Source organism: Salvelinus fontinalis, chromosome 18 (genome assembly GCF_029448725.1).
Source record: "Salvelinus fontinalis isolate EN_2023a chromosome 18, ASM2944872v1, whole genome shotgun sequence".
In the NCBI taxonomy this organism is placed as follows: Eukaryota; Metazoa; Chordata; class Actinopteri; order Salmoniformes; family Salmonidae; genus Salvelinus; species Salvelinus fontinalis.
The window spans coordinates 25,295,204-25,322,966 of record NC_074682.1 but is presented as its reverse complement, the minus strand read 5'-3'; the positions used below and the strand labels follow the sequence as shown (position 1 = coordinate 25,322,966).

The following is a 27,763-nucleotide window of genomic DNA, read 5'->3' as shown; positions in this document are numbered from 1 at the left end:
GTCGCAAGGCATATGAATTAGCAGCAAACAACACAATTATCACAACACATACAGTGTAGGTTGTAATGTGTCTTTTGGTGGGGGGGGCCTTGGCTTCCCCAGTGATTTTATCCATGCACCACTACTGGTGTCTCATCCATCCAAAAGAGTTCCAGACACTTGTAGAATCTGTGCCAAGATGCCCCAATGCCCTATTTACGACACTATGTTGGCATTTCCTTTATTTTGTCATTTACATGTATCAACTAGTGCAGTATTTCTCAATGCCAATCCTCGAGTAGCCCCAGACAAAAAACTCCTGATTCAACTCATTGAGGGCCTGATGATTAGTTGACAAGTTGAATCAGGTGCTTCACCAGGGCTACAATAAAAATGTGTACTGTTGGGGGTACTCGAGGACTGGGGTTGGGAACCACTGAACTAGTGACTGTGGATCTCTTGCTGTAATTTGGAGAAATAAGAGAAAATAGTCAAATTTCTTTCATAAGCAGTGCTTCAATTTATTTGTCTTAGGACTAGGTTTCAACACAAGCAGCAAGGGCCAAGTGGAGTTATACCACCAAAAATACTCCCATTGATTGATCATAACTACCATATTTACACAAGCAAAAGGCTTACATGGTCTGTGTAACTCATAACCCCTTCTTGAAAATAACCCATCTGCAAGAGCTAAACCTTACCCAATGGTATGTGGTTCTCTCATATCTTTTCCCTTGAACGACAAAAATGTGCATACCATTGAAATACATACATATGAAAGACCATAAGGGTTTCAAAAAGCATTTTCTTCATCCCAACAAAGCGTAAGTCTACAATGTGTATTGTCAAGACCTCAATACAAACAAAGAATGATGAACAGCTCAAAAACCATTTACTTCCTTTGAGAAAGACGGCAGAGGACAGTTGCTGTTGATGCAATAACAAGTATTGTGGTCAGTATGTGATACTGATCGCCCATATATACACACAGTACAGGTGGACGACAGCACTTTGCATTCAGCCAATAGTGTGCTTTACTGCATTTGTAAACATGCGTTTACACTGTCCTCTAGTGGATCGAGTACGGTTGACAGTAGTGAAGTCGTCCTGAAAGCGCATGTCTGGGGTCAGTTCTCTTCGGAGTAGGAAAAGCTGGTCCTAAACCCAACACTTCGTCCATCCAACCATATACTTCAATGTGATAACCACTTAAGCTCAGGCTGATGTCACTTCCTGCTGATGGAAGTCACTTACTTCCTGGTTCTGCCAGGTTCAAGGGGTTAGCTGTCGTACCAATCCAGGAAGAGCAGAGAGAAGGAGCACATGACGAGGAAGAAGAGAATCCAGACACGGAATCCAGCATTGTTTTGGATGGCCTGGAAACGCAAGGCAAGCATACGATGAAACCACAGAGTTAAAAGAGATCACTGGCTGTGCTAAGCACTTCAAGAGTCAGTCACGAATATTTGGTACATTTGTTTTTCTAAAAGTTACATACTCCATCCTCCATATGGACACCCTCATAATAAAAACATTTTTAGATAAATATTTCAAAATATGTTTAATATCTACATACAATAATATACTGTACAGTATAAAAAGCAGGGGAAACTACTGTGGTTGTTTAGCATAACCTGCCATTACCTCTCGGATGTCCTCGTTCCCCTCTTTGACATTTTCAGTGGCTCCCACGACTAGCTGATGGATACTGTCTATCTCAGTTTCCTGTGAAGAACACAAAACAGGAAATAAAAACACTAATAACACATCAAGAACACTTTATTAAGTGGGATGGGCATTGGACCAGGGAGAATAAGGAAGTCACTCACTTGCATTAGCACCTTCTCCGCAAAAATCTCCTGGAGTCGCGAGATCTCAACAACCTTGCCTTCGATTTGTCTGAAAAAAATTGGGAGAAGATGAATTTATCTTTTTCATTTTTGCTTCACCTCAGTCATATTTCGGAATGTAGTGGTAAGAATGGTCTGAAGGGCTGATTAAACACTAACCTGACTTCATCTACTAGGTTGCTCATCTCACTCATCAGCCTCTGGTTCTCCTGTTCAAACTAGACAGAGTGAAACACAATCAAATCAACGTTTATTTTATTTTGCAAAGGATACAACAGGTGTAAACAGTACAGCTAAATGCTTACTTACAAGCTCTTCCTCAACAATGCAATGTCTAATATCAAAATACGAAAATAGAAAATCAGAACAGGATTTTAAAGAGCACAGAATCAATACTAGGTCAGATATCTACAAATAAAAACACGGGAAGTAAAACACATGAGAATGTACACAAGGTCAGTACCAGTATCATATCAATATGCAGTTGGTAGATACAGTGCATTCGGACCCCTTGACTTTTTCCACATTTTGTTATGTTAAAGCCTTATTCTAAAATGTATTCAAACATTTTTTCCCCTCAATCTAAACACAATACCCTATAATGACAAAGCAAAAACAGGTTTTTAGAAATGTTTGCAAATGTATTCAAACTAAAAAAATGATATCAAATTTACATAAGTATTCAGACCCTTTACTCAGTATATTGTTGAAGGAGCTTTGGCAGCGATTACAGCCTCGAGTCTTCTTGGGTATGACCATACAAGCTTGGCACACCTGTATTTGGGGAGTTTCTCCCATTCTTATCTGCAGATCCTCTCAAGATCTGTCAGGTTGGATGGGGAGCCTCGCTGCACAGCTATTTTCAGGTCTCTCAAGAGTTGTTTGATTGGGTTAAAGTCCAGACTCTGGTTGGGCCACTCAGACATTCAGAGACTTGTTCCAAAGCCACTCCTGTGTTGTTTTGGATGTGTGCTTAGGGTCATTGTCCTGTTGGAAGGTGAAACGTCGACCAAGTCTGAGGTCCTGAGCACTCTGGAACAGGTTTTCATCAAGGATCTCTCTGTCCTTTGATCCGTTATTATTTTCCTCGGTCCCGACTAGTCTTCCAGTCCCTGCCACTGAAAAACATCCTCACAGCATGATGCTGCTACCATCATGCTTCACCATATGGATGGTGCCAGATTTCCTCCGGATGTGACGCTTGGCCTTCTGGCCAGAGTTCAATCTTGGTTTCATCAGACCCGAGAATCTTGTTTCTCATGGCCGGAGAGTCCTTTAGGTGCCTCTTGGCAAACTCCAAGTGGGCTGTCATGAGACTTTTACTGAGGAGTGTCTTCAGTCTGGCCACTCTACCATACAGGCCTGATTGGTGGAGTGCTGCAGAAATGGTTGTTCTTCTGGAAGGTTCTCCCATCTCCACAGAAGAACTCTGGAGCTCTGTCAAAGTGACCATTGGGTTCTTGATCTCCTTCCTGAACAAGGCCCTTCTCCCCCGATTGCTCAGTTTGGCCGTCCGGCCAGCTCTAGGAAGAGTCTTGATGGTTCCAAACTTCTTCTATTTAAGATTGACGGAGGCCACTGTGTTCTTGGGGACCTTCAATGCTGCATAAATGTTTTGGTACCCTTCCCCAGATCTGTGCCTCCACACAATCCTGTCTCGGAGCTCTATGGACAATTTCTTCAACCTCATGGCTTGGTTTTTGCTCTGACATGCACTGTCAACTGTGGGACCTTATATAGACAGGTGTGTGCCTTTCCAAAGCATGTTAATCACTTGAATTTACCACAGGTGGACTCCAATCAAGTTGTAGAAAACATCTCAAAAAGTATCAATAGAAACAGGATGCACCTGAGCTCAATTTCGAGTCTCATAGCAAAGGGTCTGAATACTTATGTAAATAAGGTATCTGTTTTTATTTTAATGTATTTAACAAAAATGTTTTTAAAAACTGTTTTCGCTTTGGCATTATGGGGTATTGTGTGTAGATTGATGAGGGAAAAACATAATTTAATACATTTTAGAAAGATTGTAACGTAACAAAATTTGGGAAAAGTCAAGGGGTCTGAATACTTTCTGAACGCACTGTACATGAATCACATGATTTGAATCACATGAGATCAGACAACAACGTAGAGACAATAATAGAAAATTGCATTGGGGAGAGAGAGCAAGTGTAACGGATGTGAAATGGCTAGCTAGTTAGCGGGTACGCGCTAGTAGCATTTCAATCAGTTACGTCACTTGCTCTGAGACTTTAAGTAGGGTTGCCCCTTGCTTTGCAAGGGCCGTGGCCTTTGTGGAACCATGGGTAACGACTGTGCTGGGCAACCGTTGTTGATGTGTGCAGAGGGTCCCTGGTTCGCGCCCTTGTCGGGGCGAGGGGACGGTGTAAAGTTATACTGTTACACAAGCACATGTTAGCATACACAACATCTCTGTTCCATAGTTCCATACCATCTGCATCTCCTCAGGTGAGAGCTCGTCATCCACACGACCCTGGCCCTCCTCCCACAGGCTCACATTGTTCTCCGGGACCTCCATCACGCTCCGCTCTTCAGGGAGAAAACAAGGAGATGTACACTCTTCACTTCACTGTATATAAACTTTTTCTACTGTATGTTTGTTTACTCCATGTGTAACTCTGTGTTGTTGTATGTGTCGCACTGCTTTGCTTTATCTTGGCCAGGTCGCAGTTGTAAATGAGAACTTGTTCTCAACTAGCCTGGTTAAATAAAGGTGAAAAAAAGCTAACGCAAAGATTAAGAAGTCACTCCTTTCATAACTCTTTATTTTAAATACAGAAGTTGACTATTTCCATTCAAACATTTCAGTTAAATGCACTGCATGTATGATTTCCAAGACAAACACCATTGAAATAGTCAGCTGTTCTCAAAATAGATTTTCTTTCCACCAGTGGGATCACCTCTTGGTCTCTGTACTCACCACCGCTGCTGCTCTCCTCCTTGGATGTTTTCTCCTCGCTGTGCTGTTCCACCTGTGGGCTTTTCTCCACCACCACCCTACTGTGGTAGTGCTCTGGCTCTAGTCGGGACCTAGAATAATATCAAAACGCCAAAGGCAAGCTCAGTCTTCCTAAATGTCAAGAAAAACACTAAAGGGATAGTTTGTGTGTTTGGCAATGAAGCCCTTTAATTCACCATTCAGATGAACTCGTGGATACCATTTGTATGTCTCTGCATCCAGTATGAATGAAGTTAGAGGTCGTTTCGTGAGCCAATGCTAACTAGCATTAGCGCAATGAGTGGAAGTCTGCAGGAACATAGACTTCCCATGATTGTGCTAACGTTAGTTGGCAACTTCCTTCAAACTGGGCAGGGATATAAAAATGGTTTCGACGAGTTCATCTGACTCTAGGGAAGTAGATAAACTCTCCAACTATCCCTTTAAGGCAAGGTCACAATGTGTTTTATGGAGATAGATTACTGCCATAATGTTGTAAATGAATGAAGAATAATTCACAAATAAATTACGTGTTGTAAAAATACAGACTAATAATACACATTTTTTGTCAGAATTTAACTCATTTAACCCTAAAATCAAGAATTCTAACAATAAATGAATAATTCAAGGTATTTTTTGTTTTATCCTTCCATCGAGATTAATAGCTCCTCGAACACTCACAGTCTCTTCTTGTCTACCACTCTCTTCACTCGTATAGCCCTCTGCTCGGAATAAAGCTTGCATACTCCTGCAAACAATGATCGACACAAATCATATATTGTCAACATTATTACAATGTACAGTACTTACAATATGCACTGACATCAAATATATACCGGCATCACTAACGAGCCCACCTTTCAAATACATCTCGATTAGGTCGAGGACCGCCCCCCTGTGCTCTTTAATCTGGGTCGATATGACCTGTTTCTCAGCTGGAGAGCGACAAAAAAATTGAAAAGTGTTATTATTATTGTGTATTAAGCAGTATACACACACACACACACACACACACACACACACACACACACACACACACACACACACACACACACACACACACACACACACACACACACACACACACACACACACACACCTTCAGAGCGGAGCTGCTTGATGGCTTCAGAGCAGGTTCTCATGAAGATCTGGGCGTCCTGGTCGATCTGGTCTCGCTCATTGTCTGTCATCCGGGTTAGGTCTGATGAGATTAGACTGTAAACACACAAAGCAATTAAATAAAAAACGTATTTCAAATTCAAGTTTTTTATTACATTCATATAGAAGTCAATACAATCCATGAGCATACAACATATCATAAATGCAAGTAATTTAATTAAACAAAACCAATATTAAAAGTGTCAGGATACATGGTCATTGAGATGGTATCGAGAGCTAGGTAGTATTGGACCCAGATCTGCTGATTCTGTGCAGTTAAATGATATCAGTTACTCTGCTGACTGTGACACACACACACACAAACAAATCACTATGAGCCGAGTTCTGACAGACTCCAATGTTCTGTCAGGAGCTCTGGCCACCCTAGCCTTTTAGAGACCGAGACTGCCATCGTAGTAATAATTTCTGCTGACGTCAAAGTGAGGGACATTGTACAAAACAAGTTAGAGATTGGAAAGTCTCTAACCAATCAGAGGATTGGACTGTACAGGTGCTAAATCTCAGTTTCTGAATGATAGTTCTGTGATGACGGACACGTGTACAGTTATTTTCATTTTCTGTCAAATAAACATGAAAAGGGCACACAGACCTTTGCCGTGTTTAATAAAGAAACAATATACGTACATATTATACAAGTCTATGGGAAGATAATGTCATAGAATGTACTTCTTCCCATTTAAACTAATAATAAAAATAATGTTTCATTCATAACATTTTTATTTAAAATTCTCCATTAGACACAGGTTTAAAGAAATCATATTAACAATTTGGCTAATGGATCCAAATTGCTGGCTCATACTGAATTTAGGCGTAGGCCCATACTACATTTTATTCCGCTGCTCTATCGCTACATACAGGTAACTGCCAAAATAAAAGGAAACACTTGAGTAAATGAGGGATCAAAATAAATAAAATTGTATTTATCACATGCACCGAATACAACATACCATGAAATGCTAACTTACAAGCCCTTAAACAAAGTTCAAGAAAGAGTTAAGAAAATATTTACTAAATTAACTGAAGTAAAAAATAATATTAAAAAGTAACAAGAAAATGACATAACAATAACGAGGCTATGAATAGTCCGGGTGTCCATTTGATATTCTTGTTCAGCAGTCTTATGGCTTGGGGGTAGAAGCTGTTAAGGAGCCTTTTGGTCCTAGTCTTGGAGCTCCGGTACCACTTGCCGTGTGGTAGCAGAGAAAAGAGTCTATGACTTGGGTGACTAGAGTCTTTGACAATTTTTTGGGCTTAGTATATCGGTCCTGGATGTCAGGAAACTTGGCCCCAGTGATGTACTGGGCCGTACGCACTACCATCTGTAGCGCCTTGCGGTCAAATTCCGAGCAGTTGCCATACCAGGCGGTGATGCTCTCGATGGTCAAGATGCTCTCGATGGTGCAGCTGGAGAACTTTTTGAGGATCTGGGGACCCATGCCAAATCTTTTCAGTCTCCTGAGGGGAAAAAGGTGTTGTCGTGCCATTTTCACAACTGTCTTAGTGTGCTTGGACCATGATAGTTTTTTGGTAAGGGGCCCCGAACACAGCCGAGGGGCCCTCGGATACAAAGTATATTGAAAGCAGGTGCTTCCACACAATAGCGGACTGACGGTCGGGAGCACCGGGACATTTCCCGGTGGCCTGAGGGTCGTTTTGGCCTGCTGTGAATAGTCAACTTGACCAGCGATAACATAGCAAGCAGGAATGAGTTGATGGAGAATCCACGCATCAGGTGCGACTCTCGCTCAGTGTCCCCGCGCGCGGCAAAAATGACATCAGATCTTTCTGCGACGCACATAGCAACCATCTACCTGCTTCTCTACCGATAACACTTTAGACAAGTCGCATGGCGAAATGGACGGTCAGAAAAGGAAAAGTGGAGCAGAGAGGGAGAGAATAAAAAAAGAGAAAGGCCCTTGCCACATACGCAGCTAAATGCTGCAAAATAAGCGACATGTTTTCCAGTAAGGGACCAGGTCTGTCAAAAACACACACACAACACCCAGAATGGCTAGCTAAGTAACCTAGCTAACGACAGTGACACAACGGCCGGTAGGCTAAACAGATTGCACATCTTAGGTCTTCGTGGAAGAATTATAATCATAGCAATGAGTGCAACATAGCGATCATAATATATATATCAACGATGTCACTCTTGCTGCGGGTGATTCCCTGATCCACCTCTACGCAAACGACACCATTCTGTATACATCTGGCCCTTCTTTGAACACTGTTAACAAACCTCCAAACGAGCTTCAATGTCATTCAACACTCTTTCCGTGGCCTCCAACTGCTCTTAAACGCTAATAAAACTAAATGCATGCTTTTCAACCGTTCGCTACCCGCACCCGCCCGCCCAACTAGCATCACTACTCTAGAATATGTGGAAAACTACAAATACCTAGGTGTCTGGCTAGACAGTAAACTCTCCTTCCAGACTCATATTAACCATCTCCAATCCAAAATAAAATCTAGAATCGGCTTCCTATTTCACAACAAAGCCTCCTTCATTCAAGCCGCCAAACATATCCTTGTAAATCTGACTATCCTTCCGAACCTCGCAATGTCATTTACAAAATAGCCTCCAACACTCTACTCAGCAAACTGGATGCGGTCTATCACAGTGCCATCCGTTTTGTCACCAAAGCCCCATATACCACCCACCACTGCGACCTGTATTCTCTAGCCGACTGGGCCTCGCTACATATTCGTCGCCAGACCCACTGGCTCCAGGTCATCTTTAAGTCTATGCTAGGTAAAGCTCCACCTTATTTCAGCTCACTGGTCACAATAACAACACCCACCCGTAGCATGTGCTCCAGCAGATATATCTCACTGGTCATCCCCAAAGCCAACACCTCCATTGGATGTTGCTTTAATATATCCACATAATTTTCCTGCCTCATGATGCCATCTATTTTGTGAAGTGCACCAGTCCCTCCTGCAGAAAAGCACCCCCACAACATGATGCTGCCACCCCAGTGCTTCACGGTTGGGATGGTGTTCTTCGGCTTGCAAGCTTCCCCCTTTTCCTCCAAACATAACGATGGTCATTATGGCCAAACAGTTCTATTTTTGTTTCAACAGACCAGAGGACATTTCTCCAAAAAGTACAATCTTTGTCACCATGTGCAGTTGTAAACCTTAGTCTGGCTTTTTTTATGGCGGTTTTGGAGCAGTGGCTTCTTCCTTGCTGAGCGGCCTTTCAGGTTATGTCGATATAGGACTCGTTTTACTGTGGATATAGATACTTTTGTACCCGTTTCCTCCAGCAGCTTCACAGGGTCCTTTGCTGCTGTTCTGGGATTTATTTGCACTTTTCGCAAAAAAATTACATCCACAGGTACACCTCCAATTGACTCAAATGATGTCAATTAGCCTTAGGAAAAATGACTTGTGTCATGCACAAAGTAGATGTCCTAACCGAATTGCCAAAACTATAGTTTGTTAACAAGAAATTTGTGGAGTGGTTGAAAAACAAGTTTTAATGACTCCAACTTAGGTGAATCAGAATCATAAAACACGGGACGAGATGTTGAAACTTTCCATTGTGCCAATAGATGGTATGCACGCACATGAGATTTGCCGTGATGTTGACAGAGTGGCATGGGAGGTTTATTTCTTAGACTAGGTTAAGATGTCAATTTTGGGACACATCCTCAGTAGTGTGCCTTCGAATCAGTGGGTGTTTCGGCCTTTAATCACTAAACACCCTCATCAAAGGTGGCCAGCTAAAGGGTGATCAAGCCTTAGCTTGTGTCCCATGCCCAATTAAGATTTCCCACGGGACTATGCAAGGCAGGGGCGTCCTCTTCCCTGAGCCAGCCCTACAGCTGACCGCATACCTCATATGCCCTCCTCAAGTTGGATGGATCTGAATTGGGTTCTCAGGTGGGGGTGGGGGGGGGTCATGAAATTATAGCCCAGCAAGGGTCATTCCGTTTGATCCAGATCCACTGGCTGCCTCTTTCAGCTGCTTGAGAAACTGCTCTGACGGTCTGCCGCAGAGCCTGTCCATGGATTCCAAGTTCTTTCAGCAACCTGATGGTGGAAGAAGCCACGAATCCTCTGCATCCCACTTCAACTGGCCAGACTTTTGCATTCCAGCCACGCTGAGTTGCGTCTGCTGCCAACTCTGTGTAACGCAGTTTCTTACGCTCGTAGGCCTCTTCAACAGAGTTTTCCCACGGGACTGTGAGCTCTATGATGTACACAGCCTTTCGTGAAGCGGACCAGAGTACCATGTCTGGCCTAAGGTTGGTAGAAGCAATCTCAGGTGGAAAAATGAGTTGCTGGCCAATATCGACAAGCATCTTCCAGTCCCGGGCCATGCCTAGGTGTCCAGTTTCTGGCTTTGTAGGAGGATGCTTGGGCCTTTTCTGTCCCTCCCGGATGAATGTTGTTGTTTTGACGGGATTGCTTGTTTTTGGAGGTAATGAATTGGTTGCACTCCTCTTGGTCTCAAGTGCTGCAGCCAGGCTCTTGAGGACCTGATTGTGCCTCCAGGTGTAGCGGCCTTGTGAGAGGCTGGTCTTGCAACCTGTCATTATATGCCTGAGAGTCGCTGGAGCTGGGCAGAGGGGGCAGGTCGGGTCCTCGCCATACCATTGATGTAGGTTTTTTGGTGATGGAAGCACATCATAAACAGCTCTTATGATGAAGCTGATGTTGCTTGCCTCCATTTTCCAAAGCTCACTCCAGTTGATCTTTCTCCTCTCCAGGCGTGGATGCTGTGTATTCAAAAACATTCTGAATGATGGAAATGTTTATTGTATCTGTAACATATTTTGGTGTGTATTTATCTGCATCTTAACTTCTTAATGGCCAAAGCCTCCTCTTCCATGCTGGATATTCCCCACAATGTCTTGGTGTCTCAGGGCTGATATTACTTGCTGCACAGCCTTGGATGATGTCCATTTCCGTCCAGTTTGTAGGGGAGGTGCAGCCTTGCTGATGGTCTGGTCTTTGGAGTCCTTCAATGTCATCTGAAGTCTTACTTTAGAGCACTTGTACTCCTCCGTTAGACTTGTAAGAGGTAGTTCAAGGACCCCTTTGCCATAGAGGCCGAAGTTACTCAGGCATCGTGGGACACCCAGCCATTTCTTCACGTATGAGGTAATGGTTCGCTCCATCTTCTCCACTGTTGTTATTGGGACCTCATAGACGGTGAGTGGCCACATTACCCGGGGGAGAAGTCCAAACTGTAGGCACCAAAGCTTGAACTTCCCAGGCAGTAGGGTCTTGTTGATGTTCTCAAGTCCGTCGGCGATGTCCTGTCTTACTTGCTGCACTTGATCTTTATCTCGGAGGCTTTCGTTGTACCATCTACCCAGGCTCTTGACGGGTTGCTCAGACACCGTTGGTATCGGGTCATCTCCAATGCAGAACCTCAAATCTTTAAGCTGTCCCTTGACTATGGAGATGCTTCGAGATTTGCTTGGCTTGATTTTCATCCGGGCCCACTTGATGTTATCCTGCAGTTTTGCAAGTAGCCGCCTGGTGCATGCTGCAGTGGTGGTCAGTGTAGTCATGTCATCCATGTATGCTCGGATAGGTGGGAGACGGAGCCCTTCCTTAGTTCTCTCACCGCCGACCACCCATCTCGATGCCCTGATGATGACTTCCATGGCCATAGTGAAGGCCAGAGGTGAAATTGTACAGCCTGCCATTATGCCCACTTCCAAGCGCTGCCATGTTGTTGTGAAGTCAGGTGTTGTGAAACACAATTGCAGGTCTTGGAAATAGGCCTTTACCAGTGTAGTGATGGGTTCTGGTACGTGGAAAAAGTTGAAGGATTCCCAGAGGAGTTCATGGGGAACTGAGCCAAAGGCATTGGCCAGGTCGAGGAAGATGACATAGAGGTCTCTCTTGTCTTTCTTAGCTGTTTGGATCTGGTGCCAAATCATATCGTATGTAAACTTCCGAAACATCAATTAATTTGTCAACGGTTAAATATATCACAATCCACACGAAGGCCGAGCTGCAACCTTGGTGGGGGCATTTTTGGGGTCAAACGTGAAAATGGATTAGCCACATGAAAGTCATACAGTTGAAATGGACAGAAAACAGACAGTAAACAGGAGATGGTTCGGTAACCTGATAGGAGGCTTACCTTCCAGCATTCACATAGTCCTTCCTGTGCTGCAGTAGAAAGTCTTTCAGCTTGGTGATGTTGGAGATCTGTCAATATGAATAGAAAATACATTACAGGAACGTTTATCAATTTCTTTATGTGTCCTTCTCCATTTGTTGACGACATCACAGTTCCTCTTCATGATTTTGGCCATCATTGTGGACTTTCATTGGTAAGATGTACCTGGAATCCCTTTCTTTTTACCAAACCAGTGTAAACATCTAAAGGGCTTATGAGATAACGATGCAGTATCTTGAGAAGTAGGCCTCTCTCTCAACGATGTCTCGCACACTATGTCTCGCACAGCCAAATGCTGATAAGAAGTCAGAGGTTGGTGGATTTCATTCCTTCACTGGTGGACCAAAGAGTTAATTTCAGGCCTTGCTCACACATCTCAAGTTAGGCCTAAAACAACACAACTTTGCTTTCATTAACTGTGAAAGGCAAACCGTGTCCATGTGTCTCTCTCTATCCAATCTGAATGTTTACCAATTACTATTCGTTTACGGCAGGACATACCAAATTCAAACTGGCAATTTCCTTGTTAAATAGTACCAGTAAATAAAATTATACGCTTCGATATAGCTGCCCTGACAGAAAACATTCAAATATGCCTAAAATGTATAATCTGTCAACTATTTATCACAGATAAAATGTCAGAGTAAATGTGTGCGCAGGAAAACCAGAGGACACTCGGTGGAATCCAATATTTACTCCTGTAATTCGGGCAACATCTAAAAATATCTGATTGTTCCCCATCCACAGAGCGGAGCGCGAGAAGGACAGAAGTGTGTGTGAGTCCACACACAGCAGGCTCTGTTTGAGAGAGAAAAAAAAAAAAAGACTGACTGTGACAGAGACCCATGGTGCGCTGGATTGTTTTGGTAAAGCCAAAGCCCACTGTCTTCGGTCCAATCTTTTTCTTCTAGTGACCAAATCGCTGTGTTAACATGGCTTTCTAAAAATCTTTTTTAACTTTTAATACAGAGCTACAATTTGCTTGAAACCCATCTCCTCTCCTAGAAAACAAATAGGCTTAGACGTCTTGTATTTATTATGGCTCCCCATTAGTTCCTGCCAAGGCAGCAGCTACTCTTCCTGGGGTCCGGCAAAATTAAGGCAGTTATACAATTTTAAAAACATTACAATACATTCATTAAAGAATTCAGAACACACTAAGTGTGTGCCCTCAGGCCCATACTCCATTACAACACATCTACAACGCAAAATCCATGTGTACAGTCGTGGCCAAAAGTTTTGAGAATGGCACAAATATTAATTTCCAAAGTTTGCTGCTTAAGTGTCTTCAGAAATTTTTGTCAGATGTTACTATGGAATAATGAAGTATAATTACAAGCATTTCAAAAGTGTCAATGGCTTTATTGACAATTACATGAAGTTGATGCAAAGAGTCAATATTTGCAGTGATGACCCTTCTTTTTCAAGACCTCTGCAATCCGCCCTGGCATGCTGTCAATTAACTTATGGGCCACATCCTGACTGATGGCAGCCCATTCTTGCATAATCAATGCTTGGAGTTTGTCAGAATTTGTGGGGGTTTGTTTGTCCACCCGCCTCTTGAGGATTGACCACAAGTTCTCAATGGGATTAAGGTCTGGGGAGTTTCCTGGCCATGGACCCAAAATATCTATGTTTTGTTCCCCGAGCCACTTAGTTATCACTTTTGCCTTATGGCAAAGTGCTCCATCATGCTGGAAGAGGCATTGTTTGTCACCAAACTGTTCCTGGATGGTTGAGAAGTTGCTCTCTGGGGATGTGTTGGTCCCATTCTTTATTCATGGCTGTGTTCTTATGAAAAATTGTGAGTGAGCCCACTCCCTTGGCTGAGAAGCAACCCCACATATGAATGGTCTCAGGATGCTTTACTGTTGGAAGAACACATGACTGATGGTAGCGCTCACCTTGTCTTCTCCAGACAAGCTTTTTTCCGGATGCCCCAAACAATCGGAAAGGGGATTCATCAGAGAAAATGACTTTACCCCAGTCCTCAGCAGTCCAATCCCTGTACCTTTTGCAAAATATCAGACTTTCTTGGGCGCCCTGAAGCCTTCTTCACAACAATTTAACCGCTCTCCTTGAAGTTCTTGATGATCCGATAAATGGTTGATTTAGGTGCAATCTTACTGGCAGCAATATCCTTGCCTGTGAAGCCCTTTTTGTGCAAAGCAATGATGACGACACGTGTTTCCTTGCAGGTAACTATGGTTGACAGAGGAAGAACAATGATTCTAAGCATCCTTTTGAAGCTTCCAGTCTGTTATTCGAACTCAATCAGCATGACAGAGTGATCTTCAGCCTTGTCCTCGTCAATACTCACACCTGTGTTAACAAGAGAATCACTGACATGATGTCAGCTGGTCCTTTTGTGGCAGGGTTGAAATGCAGTGGAAATGTTTTTGGGGGATTCAGTTCATTTGCATGGCAAAGAGGGACTTTGCAATTCATCTGATCACTCTTCATAACATTCTGGAGTATATGCAAATTCCAATCATACAAACTCAGACAGCAGACTTTGTGAAAATTAATATTTGTGTCATTCTCAAAACTTTTGGCCACGACTGTACATGTGTGCATAGTGCGTATGTTATCATGTGTGTGTATTCATGTGTCTGTGCCTGTGTGTGTGTTACTTCACAGTCCTCACTGTTCCATAAGGTGTATTTTTACCTGCTTTTTAAATCTGATTCTACTGCTTGCATCAGTTAGCTGATTTGGAAAAGAGTTCCATATAGTCATGGCTCTGTAGTACTGTGCGCTTCCCATAGTCTGTTCTGGACTTGGGGACTGTGAAGAGAGCTCTGGTGGCATGTCTTGTGGGGTATGCATGGGTGGTACCTTCAGCTTGTCAATACCTCTTATAAAAACAAGTAATTATGAAGTCAATCTCTCTTCCACTTTGAGCCATAAGAGGTTGCCATTCATGTCATTAATGTTAGCTCTCCATGTACTTGTAAGGGCCAGACGTGCTGCCCTGTTCTAAGCCAACTGCAATTTCCCAAGTCCCTCTTTGTGGCCCTTGACCACACTACTGAACAGTAGTACAGGTGCGACAAAACCAAGGCCTGTAGGACCTGCCTCGTTGATAAGGCAGAGCAGCACTTTATTATGGATAGACGTCTCCATCTTAGCTACTGTTGTAGCACTATGTTTTGACCATGACAGTTTACAATCCAGAGTTACTCCAAGCAGTTTAGACAGTTTAGTCTTAACGTATGACATTGCTTCAGAGCAATTAGAACCAAGCAGATTTAAGGGATCAAATGTTATTTGTTATTTAGAGCACTTGTGCTTGTAAAGGGGTTGAGTGAAGCGAAACATCCCCATGGTTGAAAGGCAGGAGTGTGTTGTCTACCGTGTCTGGGCATCTCCAACCGTCAAAGGCCTGAGTGTGTTGTTTTTCCAATTCTCCCAGGCACTTTCACTTTATTTCTCACAGCTATAATCCCATAACATGCTAATTATTGTAAATAAATAAAAAATCGAATCAAGGTTTATTGGTCACGTAACCAGATTTGCAAATCCCGCAAGTGCATTCAAAATGCTTGTGTTTCCAGCGCCAACAGTGCAATATTAATACCTAGCATTTTTTTTAAAAAACAATACGCACATAGTATACCTACAATCCAGGGTCACTAGACCACTGGTGTGCTATTTAAAATCTACTTCAAATCAAAATGACAAACGTCATATTCTTAAATTCCATACAAGCCAATGTGTCTCTGCTTTGCAACACCTCACCAGCATGTGGCAGTAGGTTCCTAGTGTAAGAGCCCCACTAGCTCTCAGGAGAGAACAGAGAGAAGATGTCAAGCGTGCTGGTTTGGAGGGGGGTGATACATCTCCTTTGTGTATACATTTAGGTTCAGATTCCCACTACAACTTTCAGGGTTTGCAGGGGGTCACCGGGATCAATTGCTCTTGTAACTTAAGACTCTAAAGAGCAAATAATACCTAAACAATGAGGAAAGGGGGTAACCTTGTGCTGGAGGAGTGTGTGTGCATGCATGTCTTTGCCAAAGTATGTGAATTTATATGAATATGCGCTTGCGTGTGTGTGTGTTTGGAGCGAGGCAGCAGGAGGAGTCTGCCGAGCTAAATCTAATTTCATCATCAAGGACCCCCACTTTACCTCCACTCTCTCCTACCCCTCAGCCTGAACAATGCGCAAACAAACCGTCACAGGGGTTTAGCCAGCAGATTTGGTAACTGAGCTAATTTTATAATGATCACCCAGCAGTCATTTATGTCTCCATGGCTTGACCCCTCTCTGTCCATTTTTAAGCATGTCTAAATCTCCTTTTAGATATTGTCACGCCCTGGCCTTAGTACTCTTTGTTTTCTTAATTATTTTAGTTAGGCCAGGGTGTGACATGGGGAATGTATGTGTTTTTGTAGTGTCTAGGGTGGTTGTAAGGTTTAGGGGGTTTATTAGAGTAGTTGGGTTTATGTTTAGTATAGAAGTCTAGCTGTGTCTATGGTTGAGTGTAGGTATCTAGGAAAGTCTATGGTTGCCTGAATTGGGTCTCAATTAGAGACAGCTGGTTATTGTTGTCTCTGATTGGGAGCCATATTTAAGGCAACCATAGGCTTTAGCTGTTTGTGGGGAATTGTCTATGTCGAAGTGTTTTGTGTCAGCACTTATGTTTGTATAGCTTCACGGTCGTCTGTTTTGTTGGTTTGTTTTGTTTTTCCTTCTTATAATAAAAAGAAGATGTATTTTCCACGCGCTGCATGTTGGTCCTCACTCTCTCCAAAAGACGATCGTGACAGATATAGTCTAGCCCAGTAGTCACCAACCAGTCGATTGCAATCGAGCTCAAAGGCATTCCTAGTCCATCGCCAAACATTTCTATAGAAAAACAAAAAAACAACAGGTGTTCCCCTCAGCCATGAGGCTGAGAGGAAAATGTGCAGTTTAATAGTTAATTAAAGCTAAAATATTGGTGTGTTGACTGTGATAAAGGCACTGGATTATGCGCTACATTATTTGCTAAATGAACGAATGAAACAGGAACTGGCATGGTGCATATAGCCAAAAGAAGCAGTGACATGCCTCAATGCAGTCATATTCGTGGCTTATTGGGAGTGTGGCTTTCAGTTAGTTTTTTTGGGCAACCAATCCAGTGAATGCCATCCCAGGTTATCTGTTCTGTTATATTTAATCAAATCTGACTGTGATAAGGATGCAACCTGGGCTGACGCAGATGGCGGTTACTCATGTGCAGGACGACTTCTTTTGAACTGTTCCTCCCAGACACCATCCAGAAAATCATTCTGGACTGCACTAATTTGGAGGGAAGGTGTGTTTTTCGAGAGAGATGGAAGGAGATGGACCAAACTCATTTAAAATCAAATGTTATTAGTCACATGCGTGAAATACCTTACAGTGAAATGATTACTTGCGAGCCCCTAACCAACAATGCAGTTTAAAAAAATACAGATAAGAATAAGAAATAACAAGTAAGTAATTAAGTAATTAAAGAGCAGCAGTAAAATAACAATAGCGAGACTATATACTGCGGTACAGTGACTCCGGTACAGAGTCAATGTGCGGGGGCTACGGTTAGTTAAGGTAATATGTACAGTTGAAGTCGGAAGTTTACATACACTTAGGTTGGAGTCATTAAAACTCCTTTCAACCACTTAACAAATTTCTTGTCAACAAACGTTAGGACATCTACTTTGTGCATGACAAGTCATTTTTCCAACAATTGTTTACAGACAGACAGATCATTTCACTTATAAGTCACTGTTTCACAATTCCAGTGGGTCAGAAGTTTACATACACCAAGTTGACTGTGCCTTTAAACAGCTTGGAAAATTCCAGAAAATTATGTAATTGCTTTAGAAGCTTCTGATAGGGTAATTGACATCATTTGAGTCAATTGGAGGTGTACCTGTGGATGTATGTCAAGGCCTACCTTCAAACTCAGTGCGTCTTTGCTTGACATCATGGGAAAATCAAAAGAAATCCCCCAAGACCTCAGAAAAAAAATTGTAAACCTCCACAAGTTTGGTTCATCCTTGGGAGCAATTTCCAAATGCCTGAAGGTACCACGTTCATCTGTACAAACAATAGCACGCAAGTATAAACACCATGGGACCACACAGCCGTCATACCTCAGGAAGGAGACGCGCTCTGTCTCCTAGAGATGAACGTACTTTGGTGCGAAAAGTGCAAATCAATCCCAGAACAACAGCAAAGGACCTTGTGAAGCTGCTGGAGGAAACAGGTACAAAATATCTATATCCACAGTAAAACAAGTCCTATATCGACATAACCTGAAAGGCCGCTCAGCAAGGAAGTAGCCACTGCCTCGAAACCGCCATAAAAAAGCCAGACCACGGTTTGCAACTGCACATGGGGACAAAGATCGTACTTTTTGGAGAAATGTCCTCTGGTCTGATGAAACAAAAATAGAACTGTTTGGCAATAATGACCATTGTTATGTTTGGAGGAAAAAGGGGGAGGCTTGCAAGCCGAAGAACACCATCCCAACCGTGAAGCACGGGGGTGGCAGCATCATGTTGTGGGGTTGCTTTGCTGCAGGAGGGACTGGTGCACTTCACAAAATAGATGGCATCATGAGGTAGGAAAACTATGTGATATATTAAAGCAACATCTCAAGACATCAGTCAGGAATTTAAAGCTTGGTCGCAAATAGGTCTTCCAAAAGGACAATGACCCCAAGCATACTTCCAAAGTTGTGGCAAAATGGCTTAAGGACAACAAAGTCAAGCTATTGGAGTGGCCATCACAAAGCCCTGACCTCAATCCCATAGAAAATGTGTGGGCAGAACAGAAAAAGCGTGTGCGAGCAAGGAGGCCTAAAAACCAGACTCCATTACACCAGCTCTGTCAGGAGGAATGGACCAAAATTCACCCAACTTATTGTGGGAAGCTTGTGGAAGGCTATCCGAAACATTTGACCCAAGTTAAACAATTTAAAGGCAATGCTACCAATTACTAATTGAGTGCATGTGAACTTCTGACCCACTGGGAATGGGATGAAAGAAAAAAACGCTGTAATAAATCTCTACTATTATTCTGACATTTCACATTCTTAAAATAAAGTGGTGATCCTAACTGACCTAAGACAGTGCATTTTTACTAGGATTCAATGTCAGAAATTGTGAAAAACTGAGTTTAAATGTATTTTGCTAAGGTGTATGCCCTTGCTGTCTCTGCCTGGCCAGTTCCCCTTTCTCCACTGGGATTCTCTGCCTCTAACCCTATTACAGGGGCTGAGTCACTGGCTTACTGCTGCTCTTTCATGCCGTCCCTAGGAGGGGTGCGTCACTTGAGTGGGTTGAGTCACTGACGTGATCTTCCTGTCTGGGTTGGCGCCCCCCCTTGGGTTGTGCGGTGGCGGAGATCTTTGTGGGCTATACTCGGCCTTGTCTCAGGATGGTAAGTTGGTGTTGAAGATATCCCTCTAGTGGTGTGGGGGCTATGCTTTGGGAAAGTGGGTGGGGTTATATCCTGCCTGTTTGGCTCTGTCCGGGGGTATCGTTGGACGGAGCCACACTGTCTCCCGACCCCTAATATCTCAGCCTCCAGTATTTATGCTGCAATAGTTTGTGTCGGGGGGCTAGGGTAAGTCTGTTATATCTGGACTATTTCTCCTGTCTCATCCGGTGTCCTGTGTGAATGTGAATTATCCCTCTCTCGCTCTCCCACTCCTTGCTGTCCCCAGTCCACTTGGTCGTGCTGCTGCTCCAGTTTCAACTGTTCTGCCTGCGGCTATGGAACCCTGACCTTTTCACTGGACGTGCTACCTTGTCCCAGACCTGCTGTTTTCAACTTTCTAGAGACAGCAGGTGCGGTAGAGATTAGAGGTCGACCGATTAATCGGAATGGCCGATTAATTAGGGCCGATTTCAAGTTTTCATAACAATAGCAACAATAACAACAATTTACACCTTTATTTAATCTTTATTTAACTAGGCAAGTCAGTTAAGAACACATTCTTATTTTCAATGACGGCCTAGGAACGGTGGGTTAACTGCCTCGTCCAGGGGCAGAACGACAGATTTTTACCTCGTCAGCTCGGGGGATTCAATCTTGCAACCTTACAGTTAACTAGTCCAACACTCTAACCACCTGATTACATTGCACTCCACGAGGAGTCTGCCTGTTACGCGAATGCAGTAGAAGCCAAGGTAAGTTGCTAACTAGCATTAAACTTATCTTATAAAAAACAATCAATCAATCAAACATAATCACTAGTTAACTACACATGGTTGATGATATTACTAGTTTATCTAGCGTGTCCTGCGTTGCATATAATCGATGTGGTGCATATCGTTGCTCCAATGTGTACCTAACCATAAACATCAATGCCTTTCTTAAAATCAATACAGAGAAGTATATATTTTTAAACCTGCATATTTAGCCAGAAAAAATCCAGGTTAGCAGGCAATATTAACCAGGTGAAATTGTGTCACTTCTCTTGCGTTCATTGCATGCACTCCAAAAGTTCATTGCACGCAGAGTCAGTGTATATGCAACAGTTTGGGCCCCCTAATTTGCCAGAATTTTACGTAATTATGACATAACATTGAAGGTTGTGCAATGTAACAGGAATATTTAGACTTATGGATGCCACCCGTTAGATAAAATACGGAACGGTTCCGTATTTCACTGAAAGAATAAACGTCTTGTGTTCGAGATGATAGTTTCCGGATTCGACCATATTAATGACCTATGGTTCTTACTTCTGTGTGTTATTATGTTATAACTAAGTCTATGATTTGATAGAGCAGTCTGACTGAGCGGTGGTAGGCAGCAGCAGGCTCGTAAGCATTCATTCAAACAGCACTTTCCTGCGTTTTGCCAGAAGCTCTTCGCTGTGCTTCAAGCCTATCAACTCCCGAGATTAGGCTGGTATAACCGATGTGAAATAGCTAGCTAGTTAGCGGGGTGCTTGCTTGAGGTAGAATATCTCATGATAAGCTGTAGACCACACTATCTACCAAGAGACTTTTCATGTATATCCTTTGTAGCTGTCTATTTTCCACCACAAACTGATGCTGGCACTTAGACACTCATCCAGAGGCGGCGGTCCTAGTGGCTGGGGACTTGAATGCCAGCATGGTAAATGTGCAACCAGTGAAAAAAAAAAAAACTCTAGACCACCTTTACTCCATACACAGAGACGCGTATAAAGCACTCCCTCGCCCTCCATTTGGCAAATCTGACCATAATTCTATCCTCCTGATTCCTGCTTACAAGCAAAAACTAAAGCAGGAAGCACCAGTGACTCGGTCAATAAAGAAGTGGTCAGATGACGCAGATGCTAAGCTACAGGACTGTTTTGCTTGCACAGACTGGAATATGTTCCGGGATTCTTTCGATCGCATTGAGGAGTACACCACATCAGTCACTAGCTTCATCAATAAGTGCATAGATGACGTCATCCCCACAGTGACTGTACATACATACCCCAACCAGAAGCCATGGATTACTGGCAACATCCACACTGAGCTAAAGCGTAGAGCTGCCGCTTTCAAGGAGTGGGACCCTAACCCGGAAGCTTATAAGAAATCTCGCTATGCCCTCCGACAAACCATCACAGGCAAAGCATCAATACAGGACTAAGAATGAATCGTACTACACCAGCTCCGACGCTCTTCGGATGTGACAGGGCTTGCAAACTATTACAGACTACAAAGGGAAGCACAGCAGCGAGCTGCTCAGTGACACAAGCCTACCAGATTAGCTAAGTTACTAATATGGTTGCCTCGAGGCAAGCAACACTGAAACAAGCATGAGAGCATCAGCTGTTCCAGATGACTGTGCTCACGCGCTTTGTAGCCGATGTAAGTAAGACCTTTAAACAGGTCAACATTCACAAGGTCACAGGGCCAGACAGATTACCAGGACGTGTACTCCGAGCATGCGCTGACCAACTGTCAAGTGTCTTCACTGACAATTTCAACATGTCCCTGGCCGAGTCTGTAATACCTACGTTTCAAGCAAACCCCCATAGTCCCTGTGCCCAAGAACACAAAGGTAACCTGCCTAAATGACTACCGACCTGTAGCACTCACGTCTGTAGCCATGAAGTGCTTTGAAAGGCTGGTCATGGCTCACATCAACACCATCATCCCAGACACCCTAGACCCACTCCAATTTGCATACCGCCCCAACAGATCCACAAATGATGCAATCTCTATTGCTCTCCACACTGTCCTTTCCCACCTGGACAAAAAGGAACACCTATTTGAGAATGCTATTCATTGACTACAGCTCAGCATTCAACACCATAGTGCCCCCAAAGCTCATCACTAAGCTAAGGACCCTGGGACTAAACACCTCCCTCTGCAACTGTAACCTGGACTTCCTGACGGGCCACCCCCAGGTGGTAAGGGTAGGTAACAACACATCCGCCACCCTGATCCTCAACACGGGTACCCCCCAGGGGTGCGCGCTCAGTCCCCTTATGTACTCCCTGTTCACTCATGAATGCATGGGCAGGCACAACTCCAACACCATGATTAAGTTTGCCGATGACACAACGATGAGACAGCCTATAGGGACGAGGTCAGAGACCGGGCCGTGTGGTGCCAAGATAAGAACCTTTCCCTCAACATGATCAAGACAAAGGAGAGGATTGTGGACTACAGGAAAAGGAAGACAGAGCACGCCCCCATTCTCATCGACGGGGCTGTAGTGGAGCAGGTTGAGAGCTTCAAGTTCCTTGGTGTTCACATCACCAACAAACGATCATGTTCCAAACACACCAAGACGGTCGTGAAGAGGGCACAACAAAGCCTATTCCCCCTCAGGAGACAAACATTTTGGCATGGGTCCTCAGATCCTCAAGAAGTTATACAGCTGCACTATCCTGACTGGTTTCATCAATGCCTTGTATTGCAACTCCTCGGCCTCAGACCGCAAGGAACTACAGTTGGTAGTGCGTACGGCCCAGTACATCACTGGGGCAAAGCTTCCCACCATCCAGGACCTCTATACAAGGCGGTGTCAGAGGTAGGCCCTAAAAATTGTCAAAGACTCCAGTCACCCAAGTCATAGACTGTTTTCTCAGCTACCGCACGGCACCTTTAACAGAATGTGACTGGCAGAACAGGTGACGGTTTTATAAATAATCAACAACCAATGGGTCTTGTGACGTGTATGCAGAGATTACCAGTTTACAGAGGAGTATAGAGAGCAGTGATGTGTCCTATAAGGAGCATTGATGGTGAATCTGATGGCCAAATGGTGAAGGACATCTAGCCGCTCGAGAGCACCCTTAGCTGCCGATCTATAAATGACATCTCCGTAATCAAGCATGGGTAGGATGGTCATCTGAATCAGGGCTAGTTTGGCAGCTGTGGTGAAAGAGGAGTGATTACGATAGACGATTACGATAACCTTTTCCTGCAGCTTTGATATGTGCTGAGAGAAGGACAGTGTACCATCTAGCCATGCTCCTAAGTACTTGTATGAGGTGACTACCTCAAGCTCTAAACCCTCAGAGGTAGTAATCACACTGGTGGGGAGAGGGGCATTCTTCTTACCAAACCACATGACCTTTGTTTTGGAGGTCCACAAGAATGGAAGGATCTACCGCATCAATAGCTTTGACAAAGTCAATAAAAATAGCATCACAACATTGCTTAGAATCAAGGACAATGGTGACATCATTTTGGACCTTTGAGGTTGCAGTGACACATTCATAACCTGAGCGGAAACCAGATTGCATACCTGAGAGAATACTATAGACATCAAGAAAGTCAGTCAGTTGATTATTGACAAGTTTTTCCAACACTTTTGATAATCAGGGCAAAATAGAAATTGGCCTATAACAGTTAGGATCAGCTTGACCTCCCCCTTTAAATAAAGGACTCACCATGGCTGCCTTCCAAGCATCGGGAACCTCCCCAGAGAGTGGCAGAATAAGTGTCATGCTAATCATTAGTTATTGTGACAGCCTCTACAGAGTACCTAACCCGGATCCGGGAGCACCCCCCACACCCCCCACACTGATTAGCATCGCTAGCATAGCGTCACAATTAAATAGTAGCATCTAAATATCATTAAATCACAAGTCCAAGACACCCAATGAAAGACACAGATCTTGTGAATAAAACCACCATTTCAGATTTTTTAAATGTTTTACAGGGAAGACACAATATGTAAATCTATTAGCTAAACACGTTAGCAAAATGACACCATTTTCTTACTCCAACAGTTTCTTACTCCATCAGGTGCTATCACCAATTCGGCTAAACTAAGATATTGATAGCCACTAACTAACAAACAAATTCATAAGATGACAGTCTGATAACATATTTATGGTATAGCATAGTTTTTTTTTTTTAAATGTGCATTTTTCAGGTATAAATCACAGTTCTACATTGCAGCTGCAATCTGATATAGTGCTGATGCAGCTAGAACAATTACAGAGACCAACGTTATATAACTAATTACTTGTCTTAAAACATTTCAGAAAAAATACACAGCGTACAGACATTGAAAGCCCAACATCTGGTGAATCCAAACAATATTTCAGATTTTTTAAATGTTTTATAGCGAAAACAAAATGTATCGCTTAATTAGCATAACCAGGCCAGCCAGAACCGGCTGGACGCGCCCGACCAGTTCACATGCACGACAGATATATGAAATAACATCGTAAATTGGGTCTTACTATTGCTGGTCTTTCATCAGAATGTTGATCAAGGTGTCCTTAGTCCTGATGAGTCGTTCAATCCATTCACAATGGCAACTTCCCCTCTTCATTTAGCCTGGGTACTGGTCGACTGGCACGGTCCATGTCCAAAGTTAAAAAACTCAAAGAACGGAACACGGCAAAACTCCCGAAAAAATTCTAATAATCTGATTAAACTATATTGAAAAAACATACATTACGGTGATATGGTCACATGTATCAAACAAACTTCGACACGGAGATAGTTTTCATCCGTAACGTCAGCATAACAAAAGACAATGCCACCTCTGAAAACGCGCATTTCAGAAACCGGAAGTTGTCGGTCACGCTAAAGAAATAGGTCTTATTTCACGTCAGTACAAGATAAACAAAAAATTTCTCCTCTGACGTCTTCCAGACACCCAGAGGAAGAAGAAGGAAGTGTGATTCGGGTCATAGGTGGCGTGACCATATATAGGCAGAGCGTTGAAGCGAGCATACACATCTTGCAATCTTCTTCTGGCTCAGGGAAAGTGCTGTGAAATGACCTGTGTTTGACTCAGAGACTCAATTGGAACGGTTTTAGAAACCATAGCTTGTTTTCTATCCAATGGTATATGGTTATATGCATATAGTAACAGCAATAATTGAATAAGAGGCAGTTTAATCTGTAGAGGCAATTATGCTAATGCGAAACAGCACCCCCTGTATTCTCAAGAAGTTTTTAATTAATAAAGACAAATTATGCTTCTGAAAACGTTTGTTGAAAAAAACCCCAAAAAAGTCTCAGTAGTTTACTCGGGATACCACCAAAGTAAGGCTAATTACATGGGAGTAGCAGGAGTGCACTAATGCTGTACCCTACTCGGGAGGCACCACTAACCTGTCAAATGCTGCCAGGTAGCTAATTAGTTACATGCAAAGTACTGAACGTTTGAGCAACGTTGTATTGGTTTGGTAACTTAGCAAGTTAGAGATCAAATAATATAAGCAGCGAACACATCATAGACCTAACTTTAGAACTAAATTAGATAGCTATCTACGTTAGTTAACTAGGAAACGTTCATGACTAAGCTAGCTAAGAAACCTTTAGCTAACGTTAGTTAGTTGACAAGTTAGCTAACGTTAGCTAAGTTACCTGTAACGGCACCCGAACTCTATTGATTTACCTACATTGTATTTCCCCTGTCTATAGCTACAACTGTTATGGAAATAAATTACAACAACAAATATCTTAGCTAGCTAAATGAACTAGTTAGCCAGTGAATGGACACTCACCACTTCCTTCGCCTTGAGAGAAAATCCGTTCTTCGGTCTGCTCTTGAATATTTCATCTTTAGGCGAATCAAACACTACTCCCATAGCTTTATTTCGGGTTTTGACCGTTTTTACACTGGCTTTGAACAGTAAAGTTATATCAACAGCCATTCTGTTAGTAACACCGATGAGGTCCACTGTCAACACAGAGAGGAGGTTCGATTCATCTCATTCGGGCGCCCGTGTAGGGTTGATTTTCACTGGCTGAAAGTTGATCCCATTTGATAAGGAAACGGCCTGCTTCCTGGGCTTGAGCCAGGTGCGGTTGGGGTGCCCTGCTCTGTCCGATGGCGAAATCGTCTCAAAACTAAATTATTTAATGAGCAGGATTTTGTGTTTTCACATGCAAAAGTGATTGCTTTTGAAAAAAAGGTTTTATCTGCCTTCCCAATGAAAACTAGCTTGACAATTCAAACATGTGTTTTATGAAAAAGAGACGTAATATGTTTCTGGACGATGCACCATGCTGCCTTGTCAACAACATTACCGAACTGCTATGATTACCTCACCGCTTTCGCCCGATGATGGTATGGAACATTGCCCGGTTGAACCCTCGTAATAGAACTCCCTCAGACATGGCACCAATTTGACGTCATATTTTTGCGACACATGGCCGTGTTTGAGACAAGTATGAGATCATGCTACTAAAGTTAGCAGTATTCCAGTGAATACTATTTAGGGATCAAATAAGAAAATAATAGAAGGAATGGAATTAGCTAGTATTACTCCAGTAGGTTCAGATATTAGAAATACATTCAGTGGGAGGCAGAGATGTATCTTTTCAAGGAATAGTTAATGTTTCAAGTTTTAATGTCACATGAATAAATAGTGAAATGCCTTTCTTGCAAGCTCCAAACAAAACAATGCAGTAAACAATACCAATGTAGCACTAAAAATAACATAAGGTGGAACAAAAACACACAATAAATAAAAATGAGAAATAAGAACACGAGAAACAAAGCATCCATATATAGGATCAATGGTCAGTTTCAATACCATATTTGCGATGTGCAGGGAGTTGCTGACTATTATGCCAATACAAGTGTGGCCTTCCTTCACAGGAGGCTGCTGAGGGGAGGACGACTCATAATAATGGCTGGACTGGAGAGAGTTTGATGTGTTCGATACCATTCCATTGATTCCATTCGAGCCATTACTATGAGCCTGTCCTCCCCAATTAAGGTGCTACCAGCCACCTGTGGTGGCCTTAATATGTTGGACAGATTTGTTTTATTAAAGGCCCAATGCAGCCGTTTTTATCTCAATATTAAATCATTTCTGAGTAACAATTAAGTAACTTACTGTAATTATTTTCGATCAAAATGGTAAAAAAAAAAAAAAAAAAGCTTCTTAGCAAGAGCTATTTCTCATGCAACAATTCAGCTAGGACTGTCTGGGAGTGGTCTGAGTAGGGAGGAGAAATATGAAAACCAGCTGTTATATTCTTTGTACTGTGTGTATATATATATATGTATTTTCTTTAACTGACAAATAAAATCAATCAAACAATTGTCAGAGAGGTTTAAAACTCTTTCTTATCGGTCTGTTAACTAATTTATAGCCTGGTGATGTCACAAAGCAGGCGAAAACTCCTTCCCCATCTAAACAGACTGACATTTTAGGCAGTCTTTTCAAGCAGATCTTAAACTAAAAGTTAATTATC

The 27,763-nt window shown here is 42.9% G+C and overlaps 1 protein-coding gene across 2 annotated transcripts; it reads right to left on the bottom strand.

The window, feature by feature from the left end:
* Window positions 1–475: 475 nt before the first annotated feature.
* Window positions 476–26,578, bottom strand: LOC129815195 (syntaxin-18-like). 2 transcript variants are annotated; one of them, XM_055868707.1, is made up of 11 exons: window positions 26,062–26,578; window positions 12,083–12,150; window positions 5,891–6,006; window positions 5,649–5,726; window positions 5,473–5,539; window positions 4,774–4,883; window positions 4,285–4,382; window positions 1,989–2,047; window positions 1,809–1,878; window positions 1,624–1,704; window positions 476–1,355 (listed from the first exon to the last, which is right to left on the bottom strand). In XM_055868707.1, the coding sequence occupies exons 1-11, from the start codon at window positions 26,209–26,211 to the stop codon at window positions 1,260–1,262; spliced, it is 993 nt and encodes a 330-aa protein (XP_055724682.1). In that variant the 5' UTR covers window positions 26,212–26,578; the 3' UTR covers window positions 476–1,259. The 2 variants fall into 2 exon arrangements, with proteins under 2 accessions (XP_055724682.1, XP_055724683.1); XM_055868708.1 differs by lacking the exon at window positions 12,083–12,150 and having other exon boundaries at window positions 26,062–26,209.
* Window positions 26,579–27,763: the final 1,185 nt, after the last annotated feature.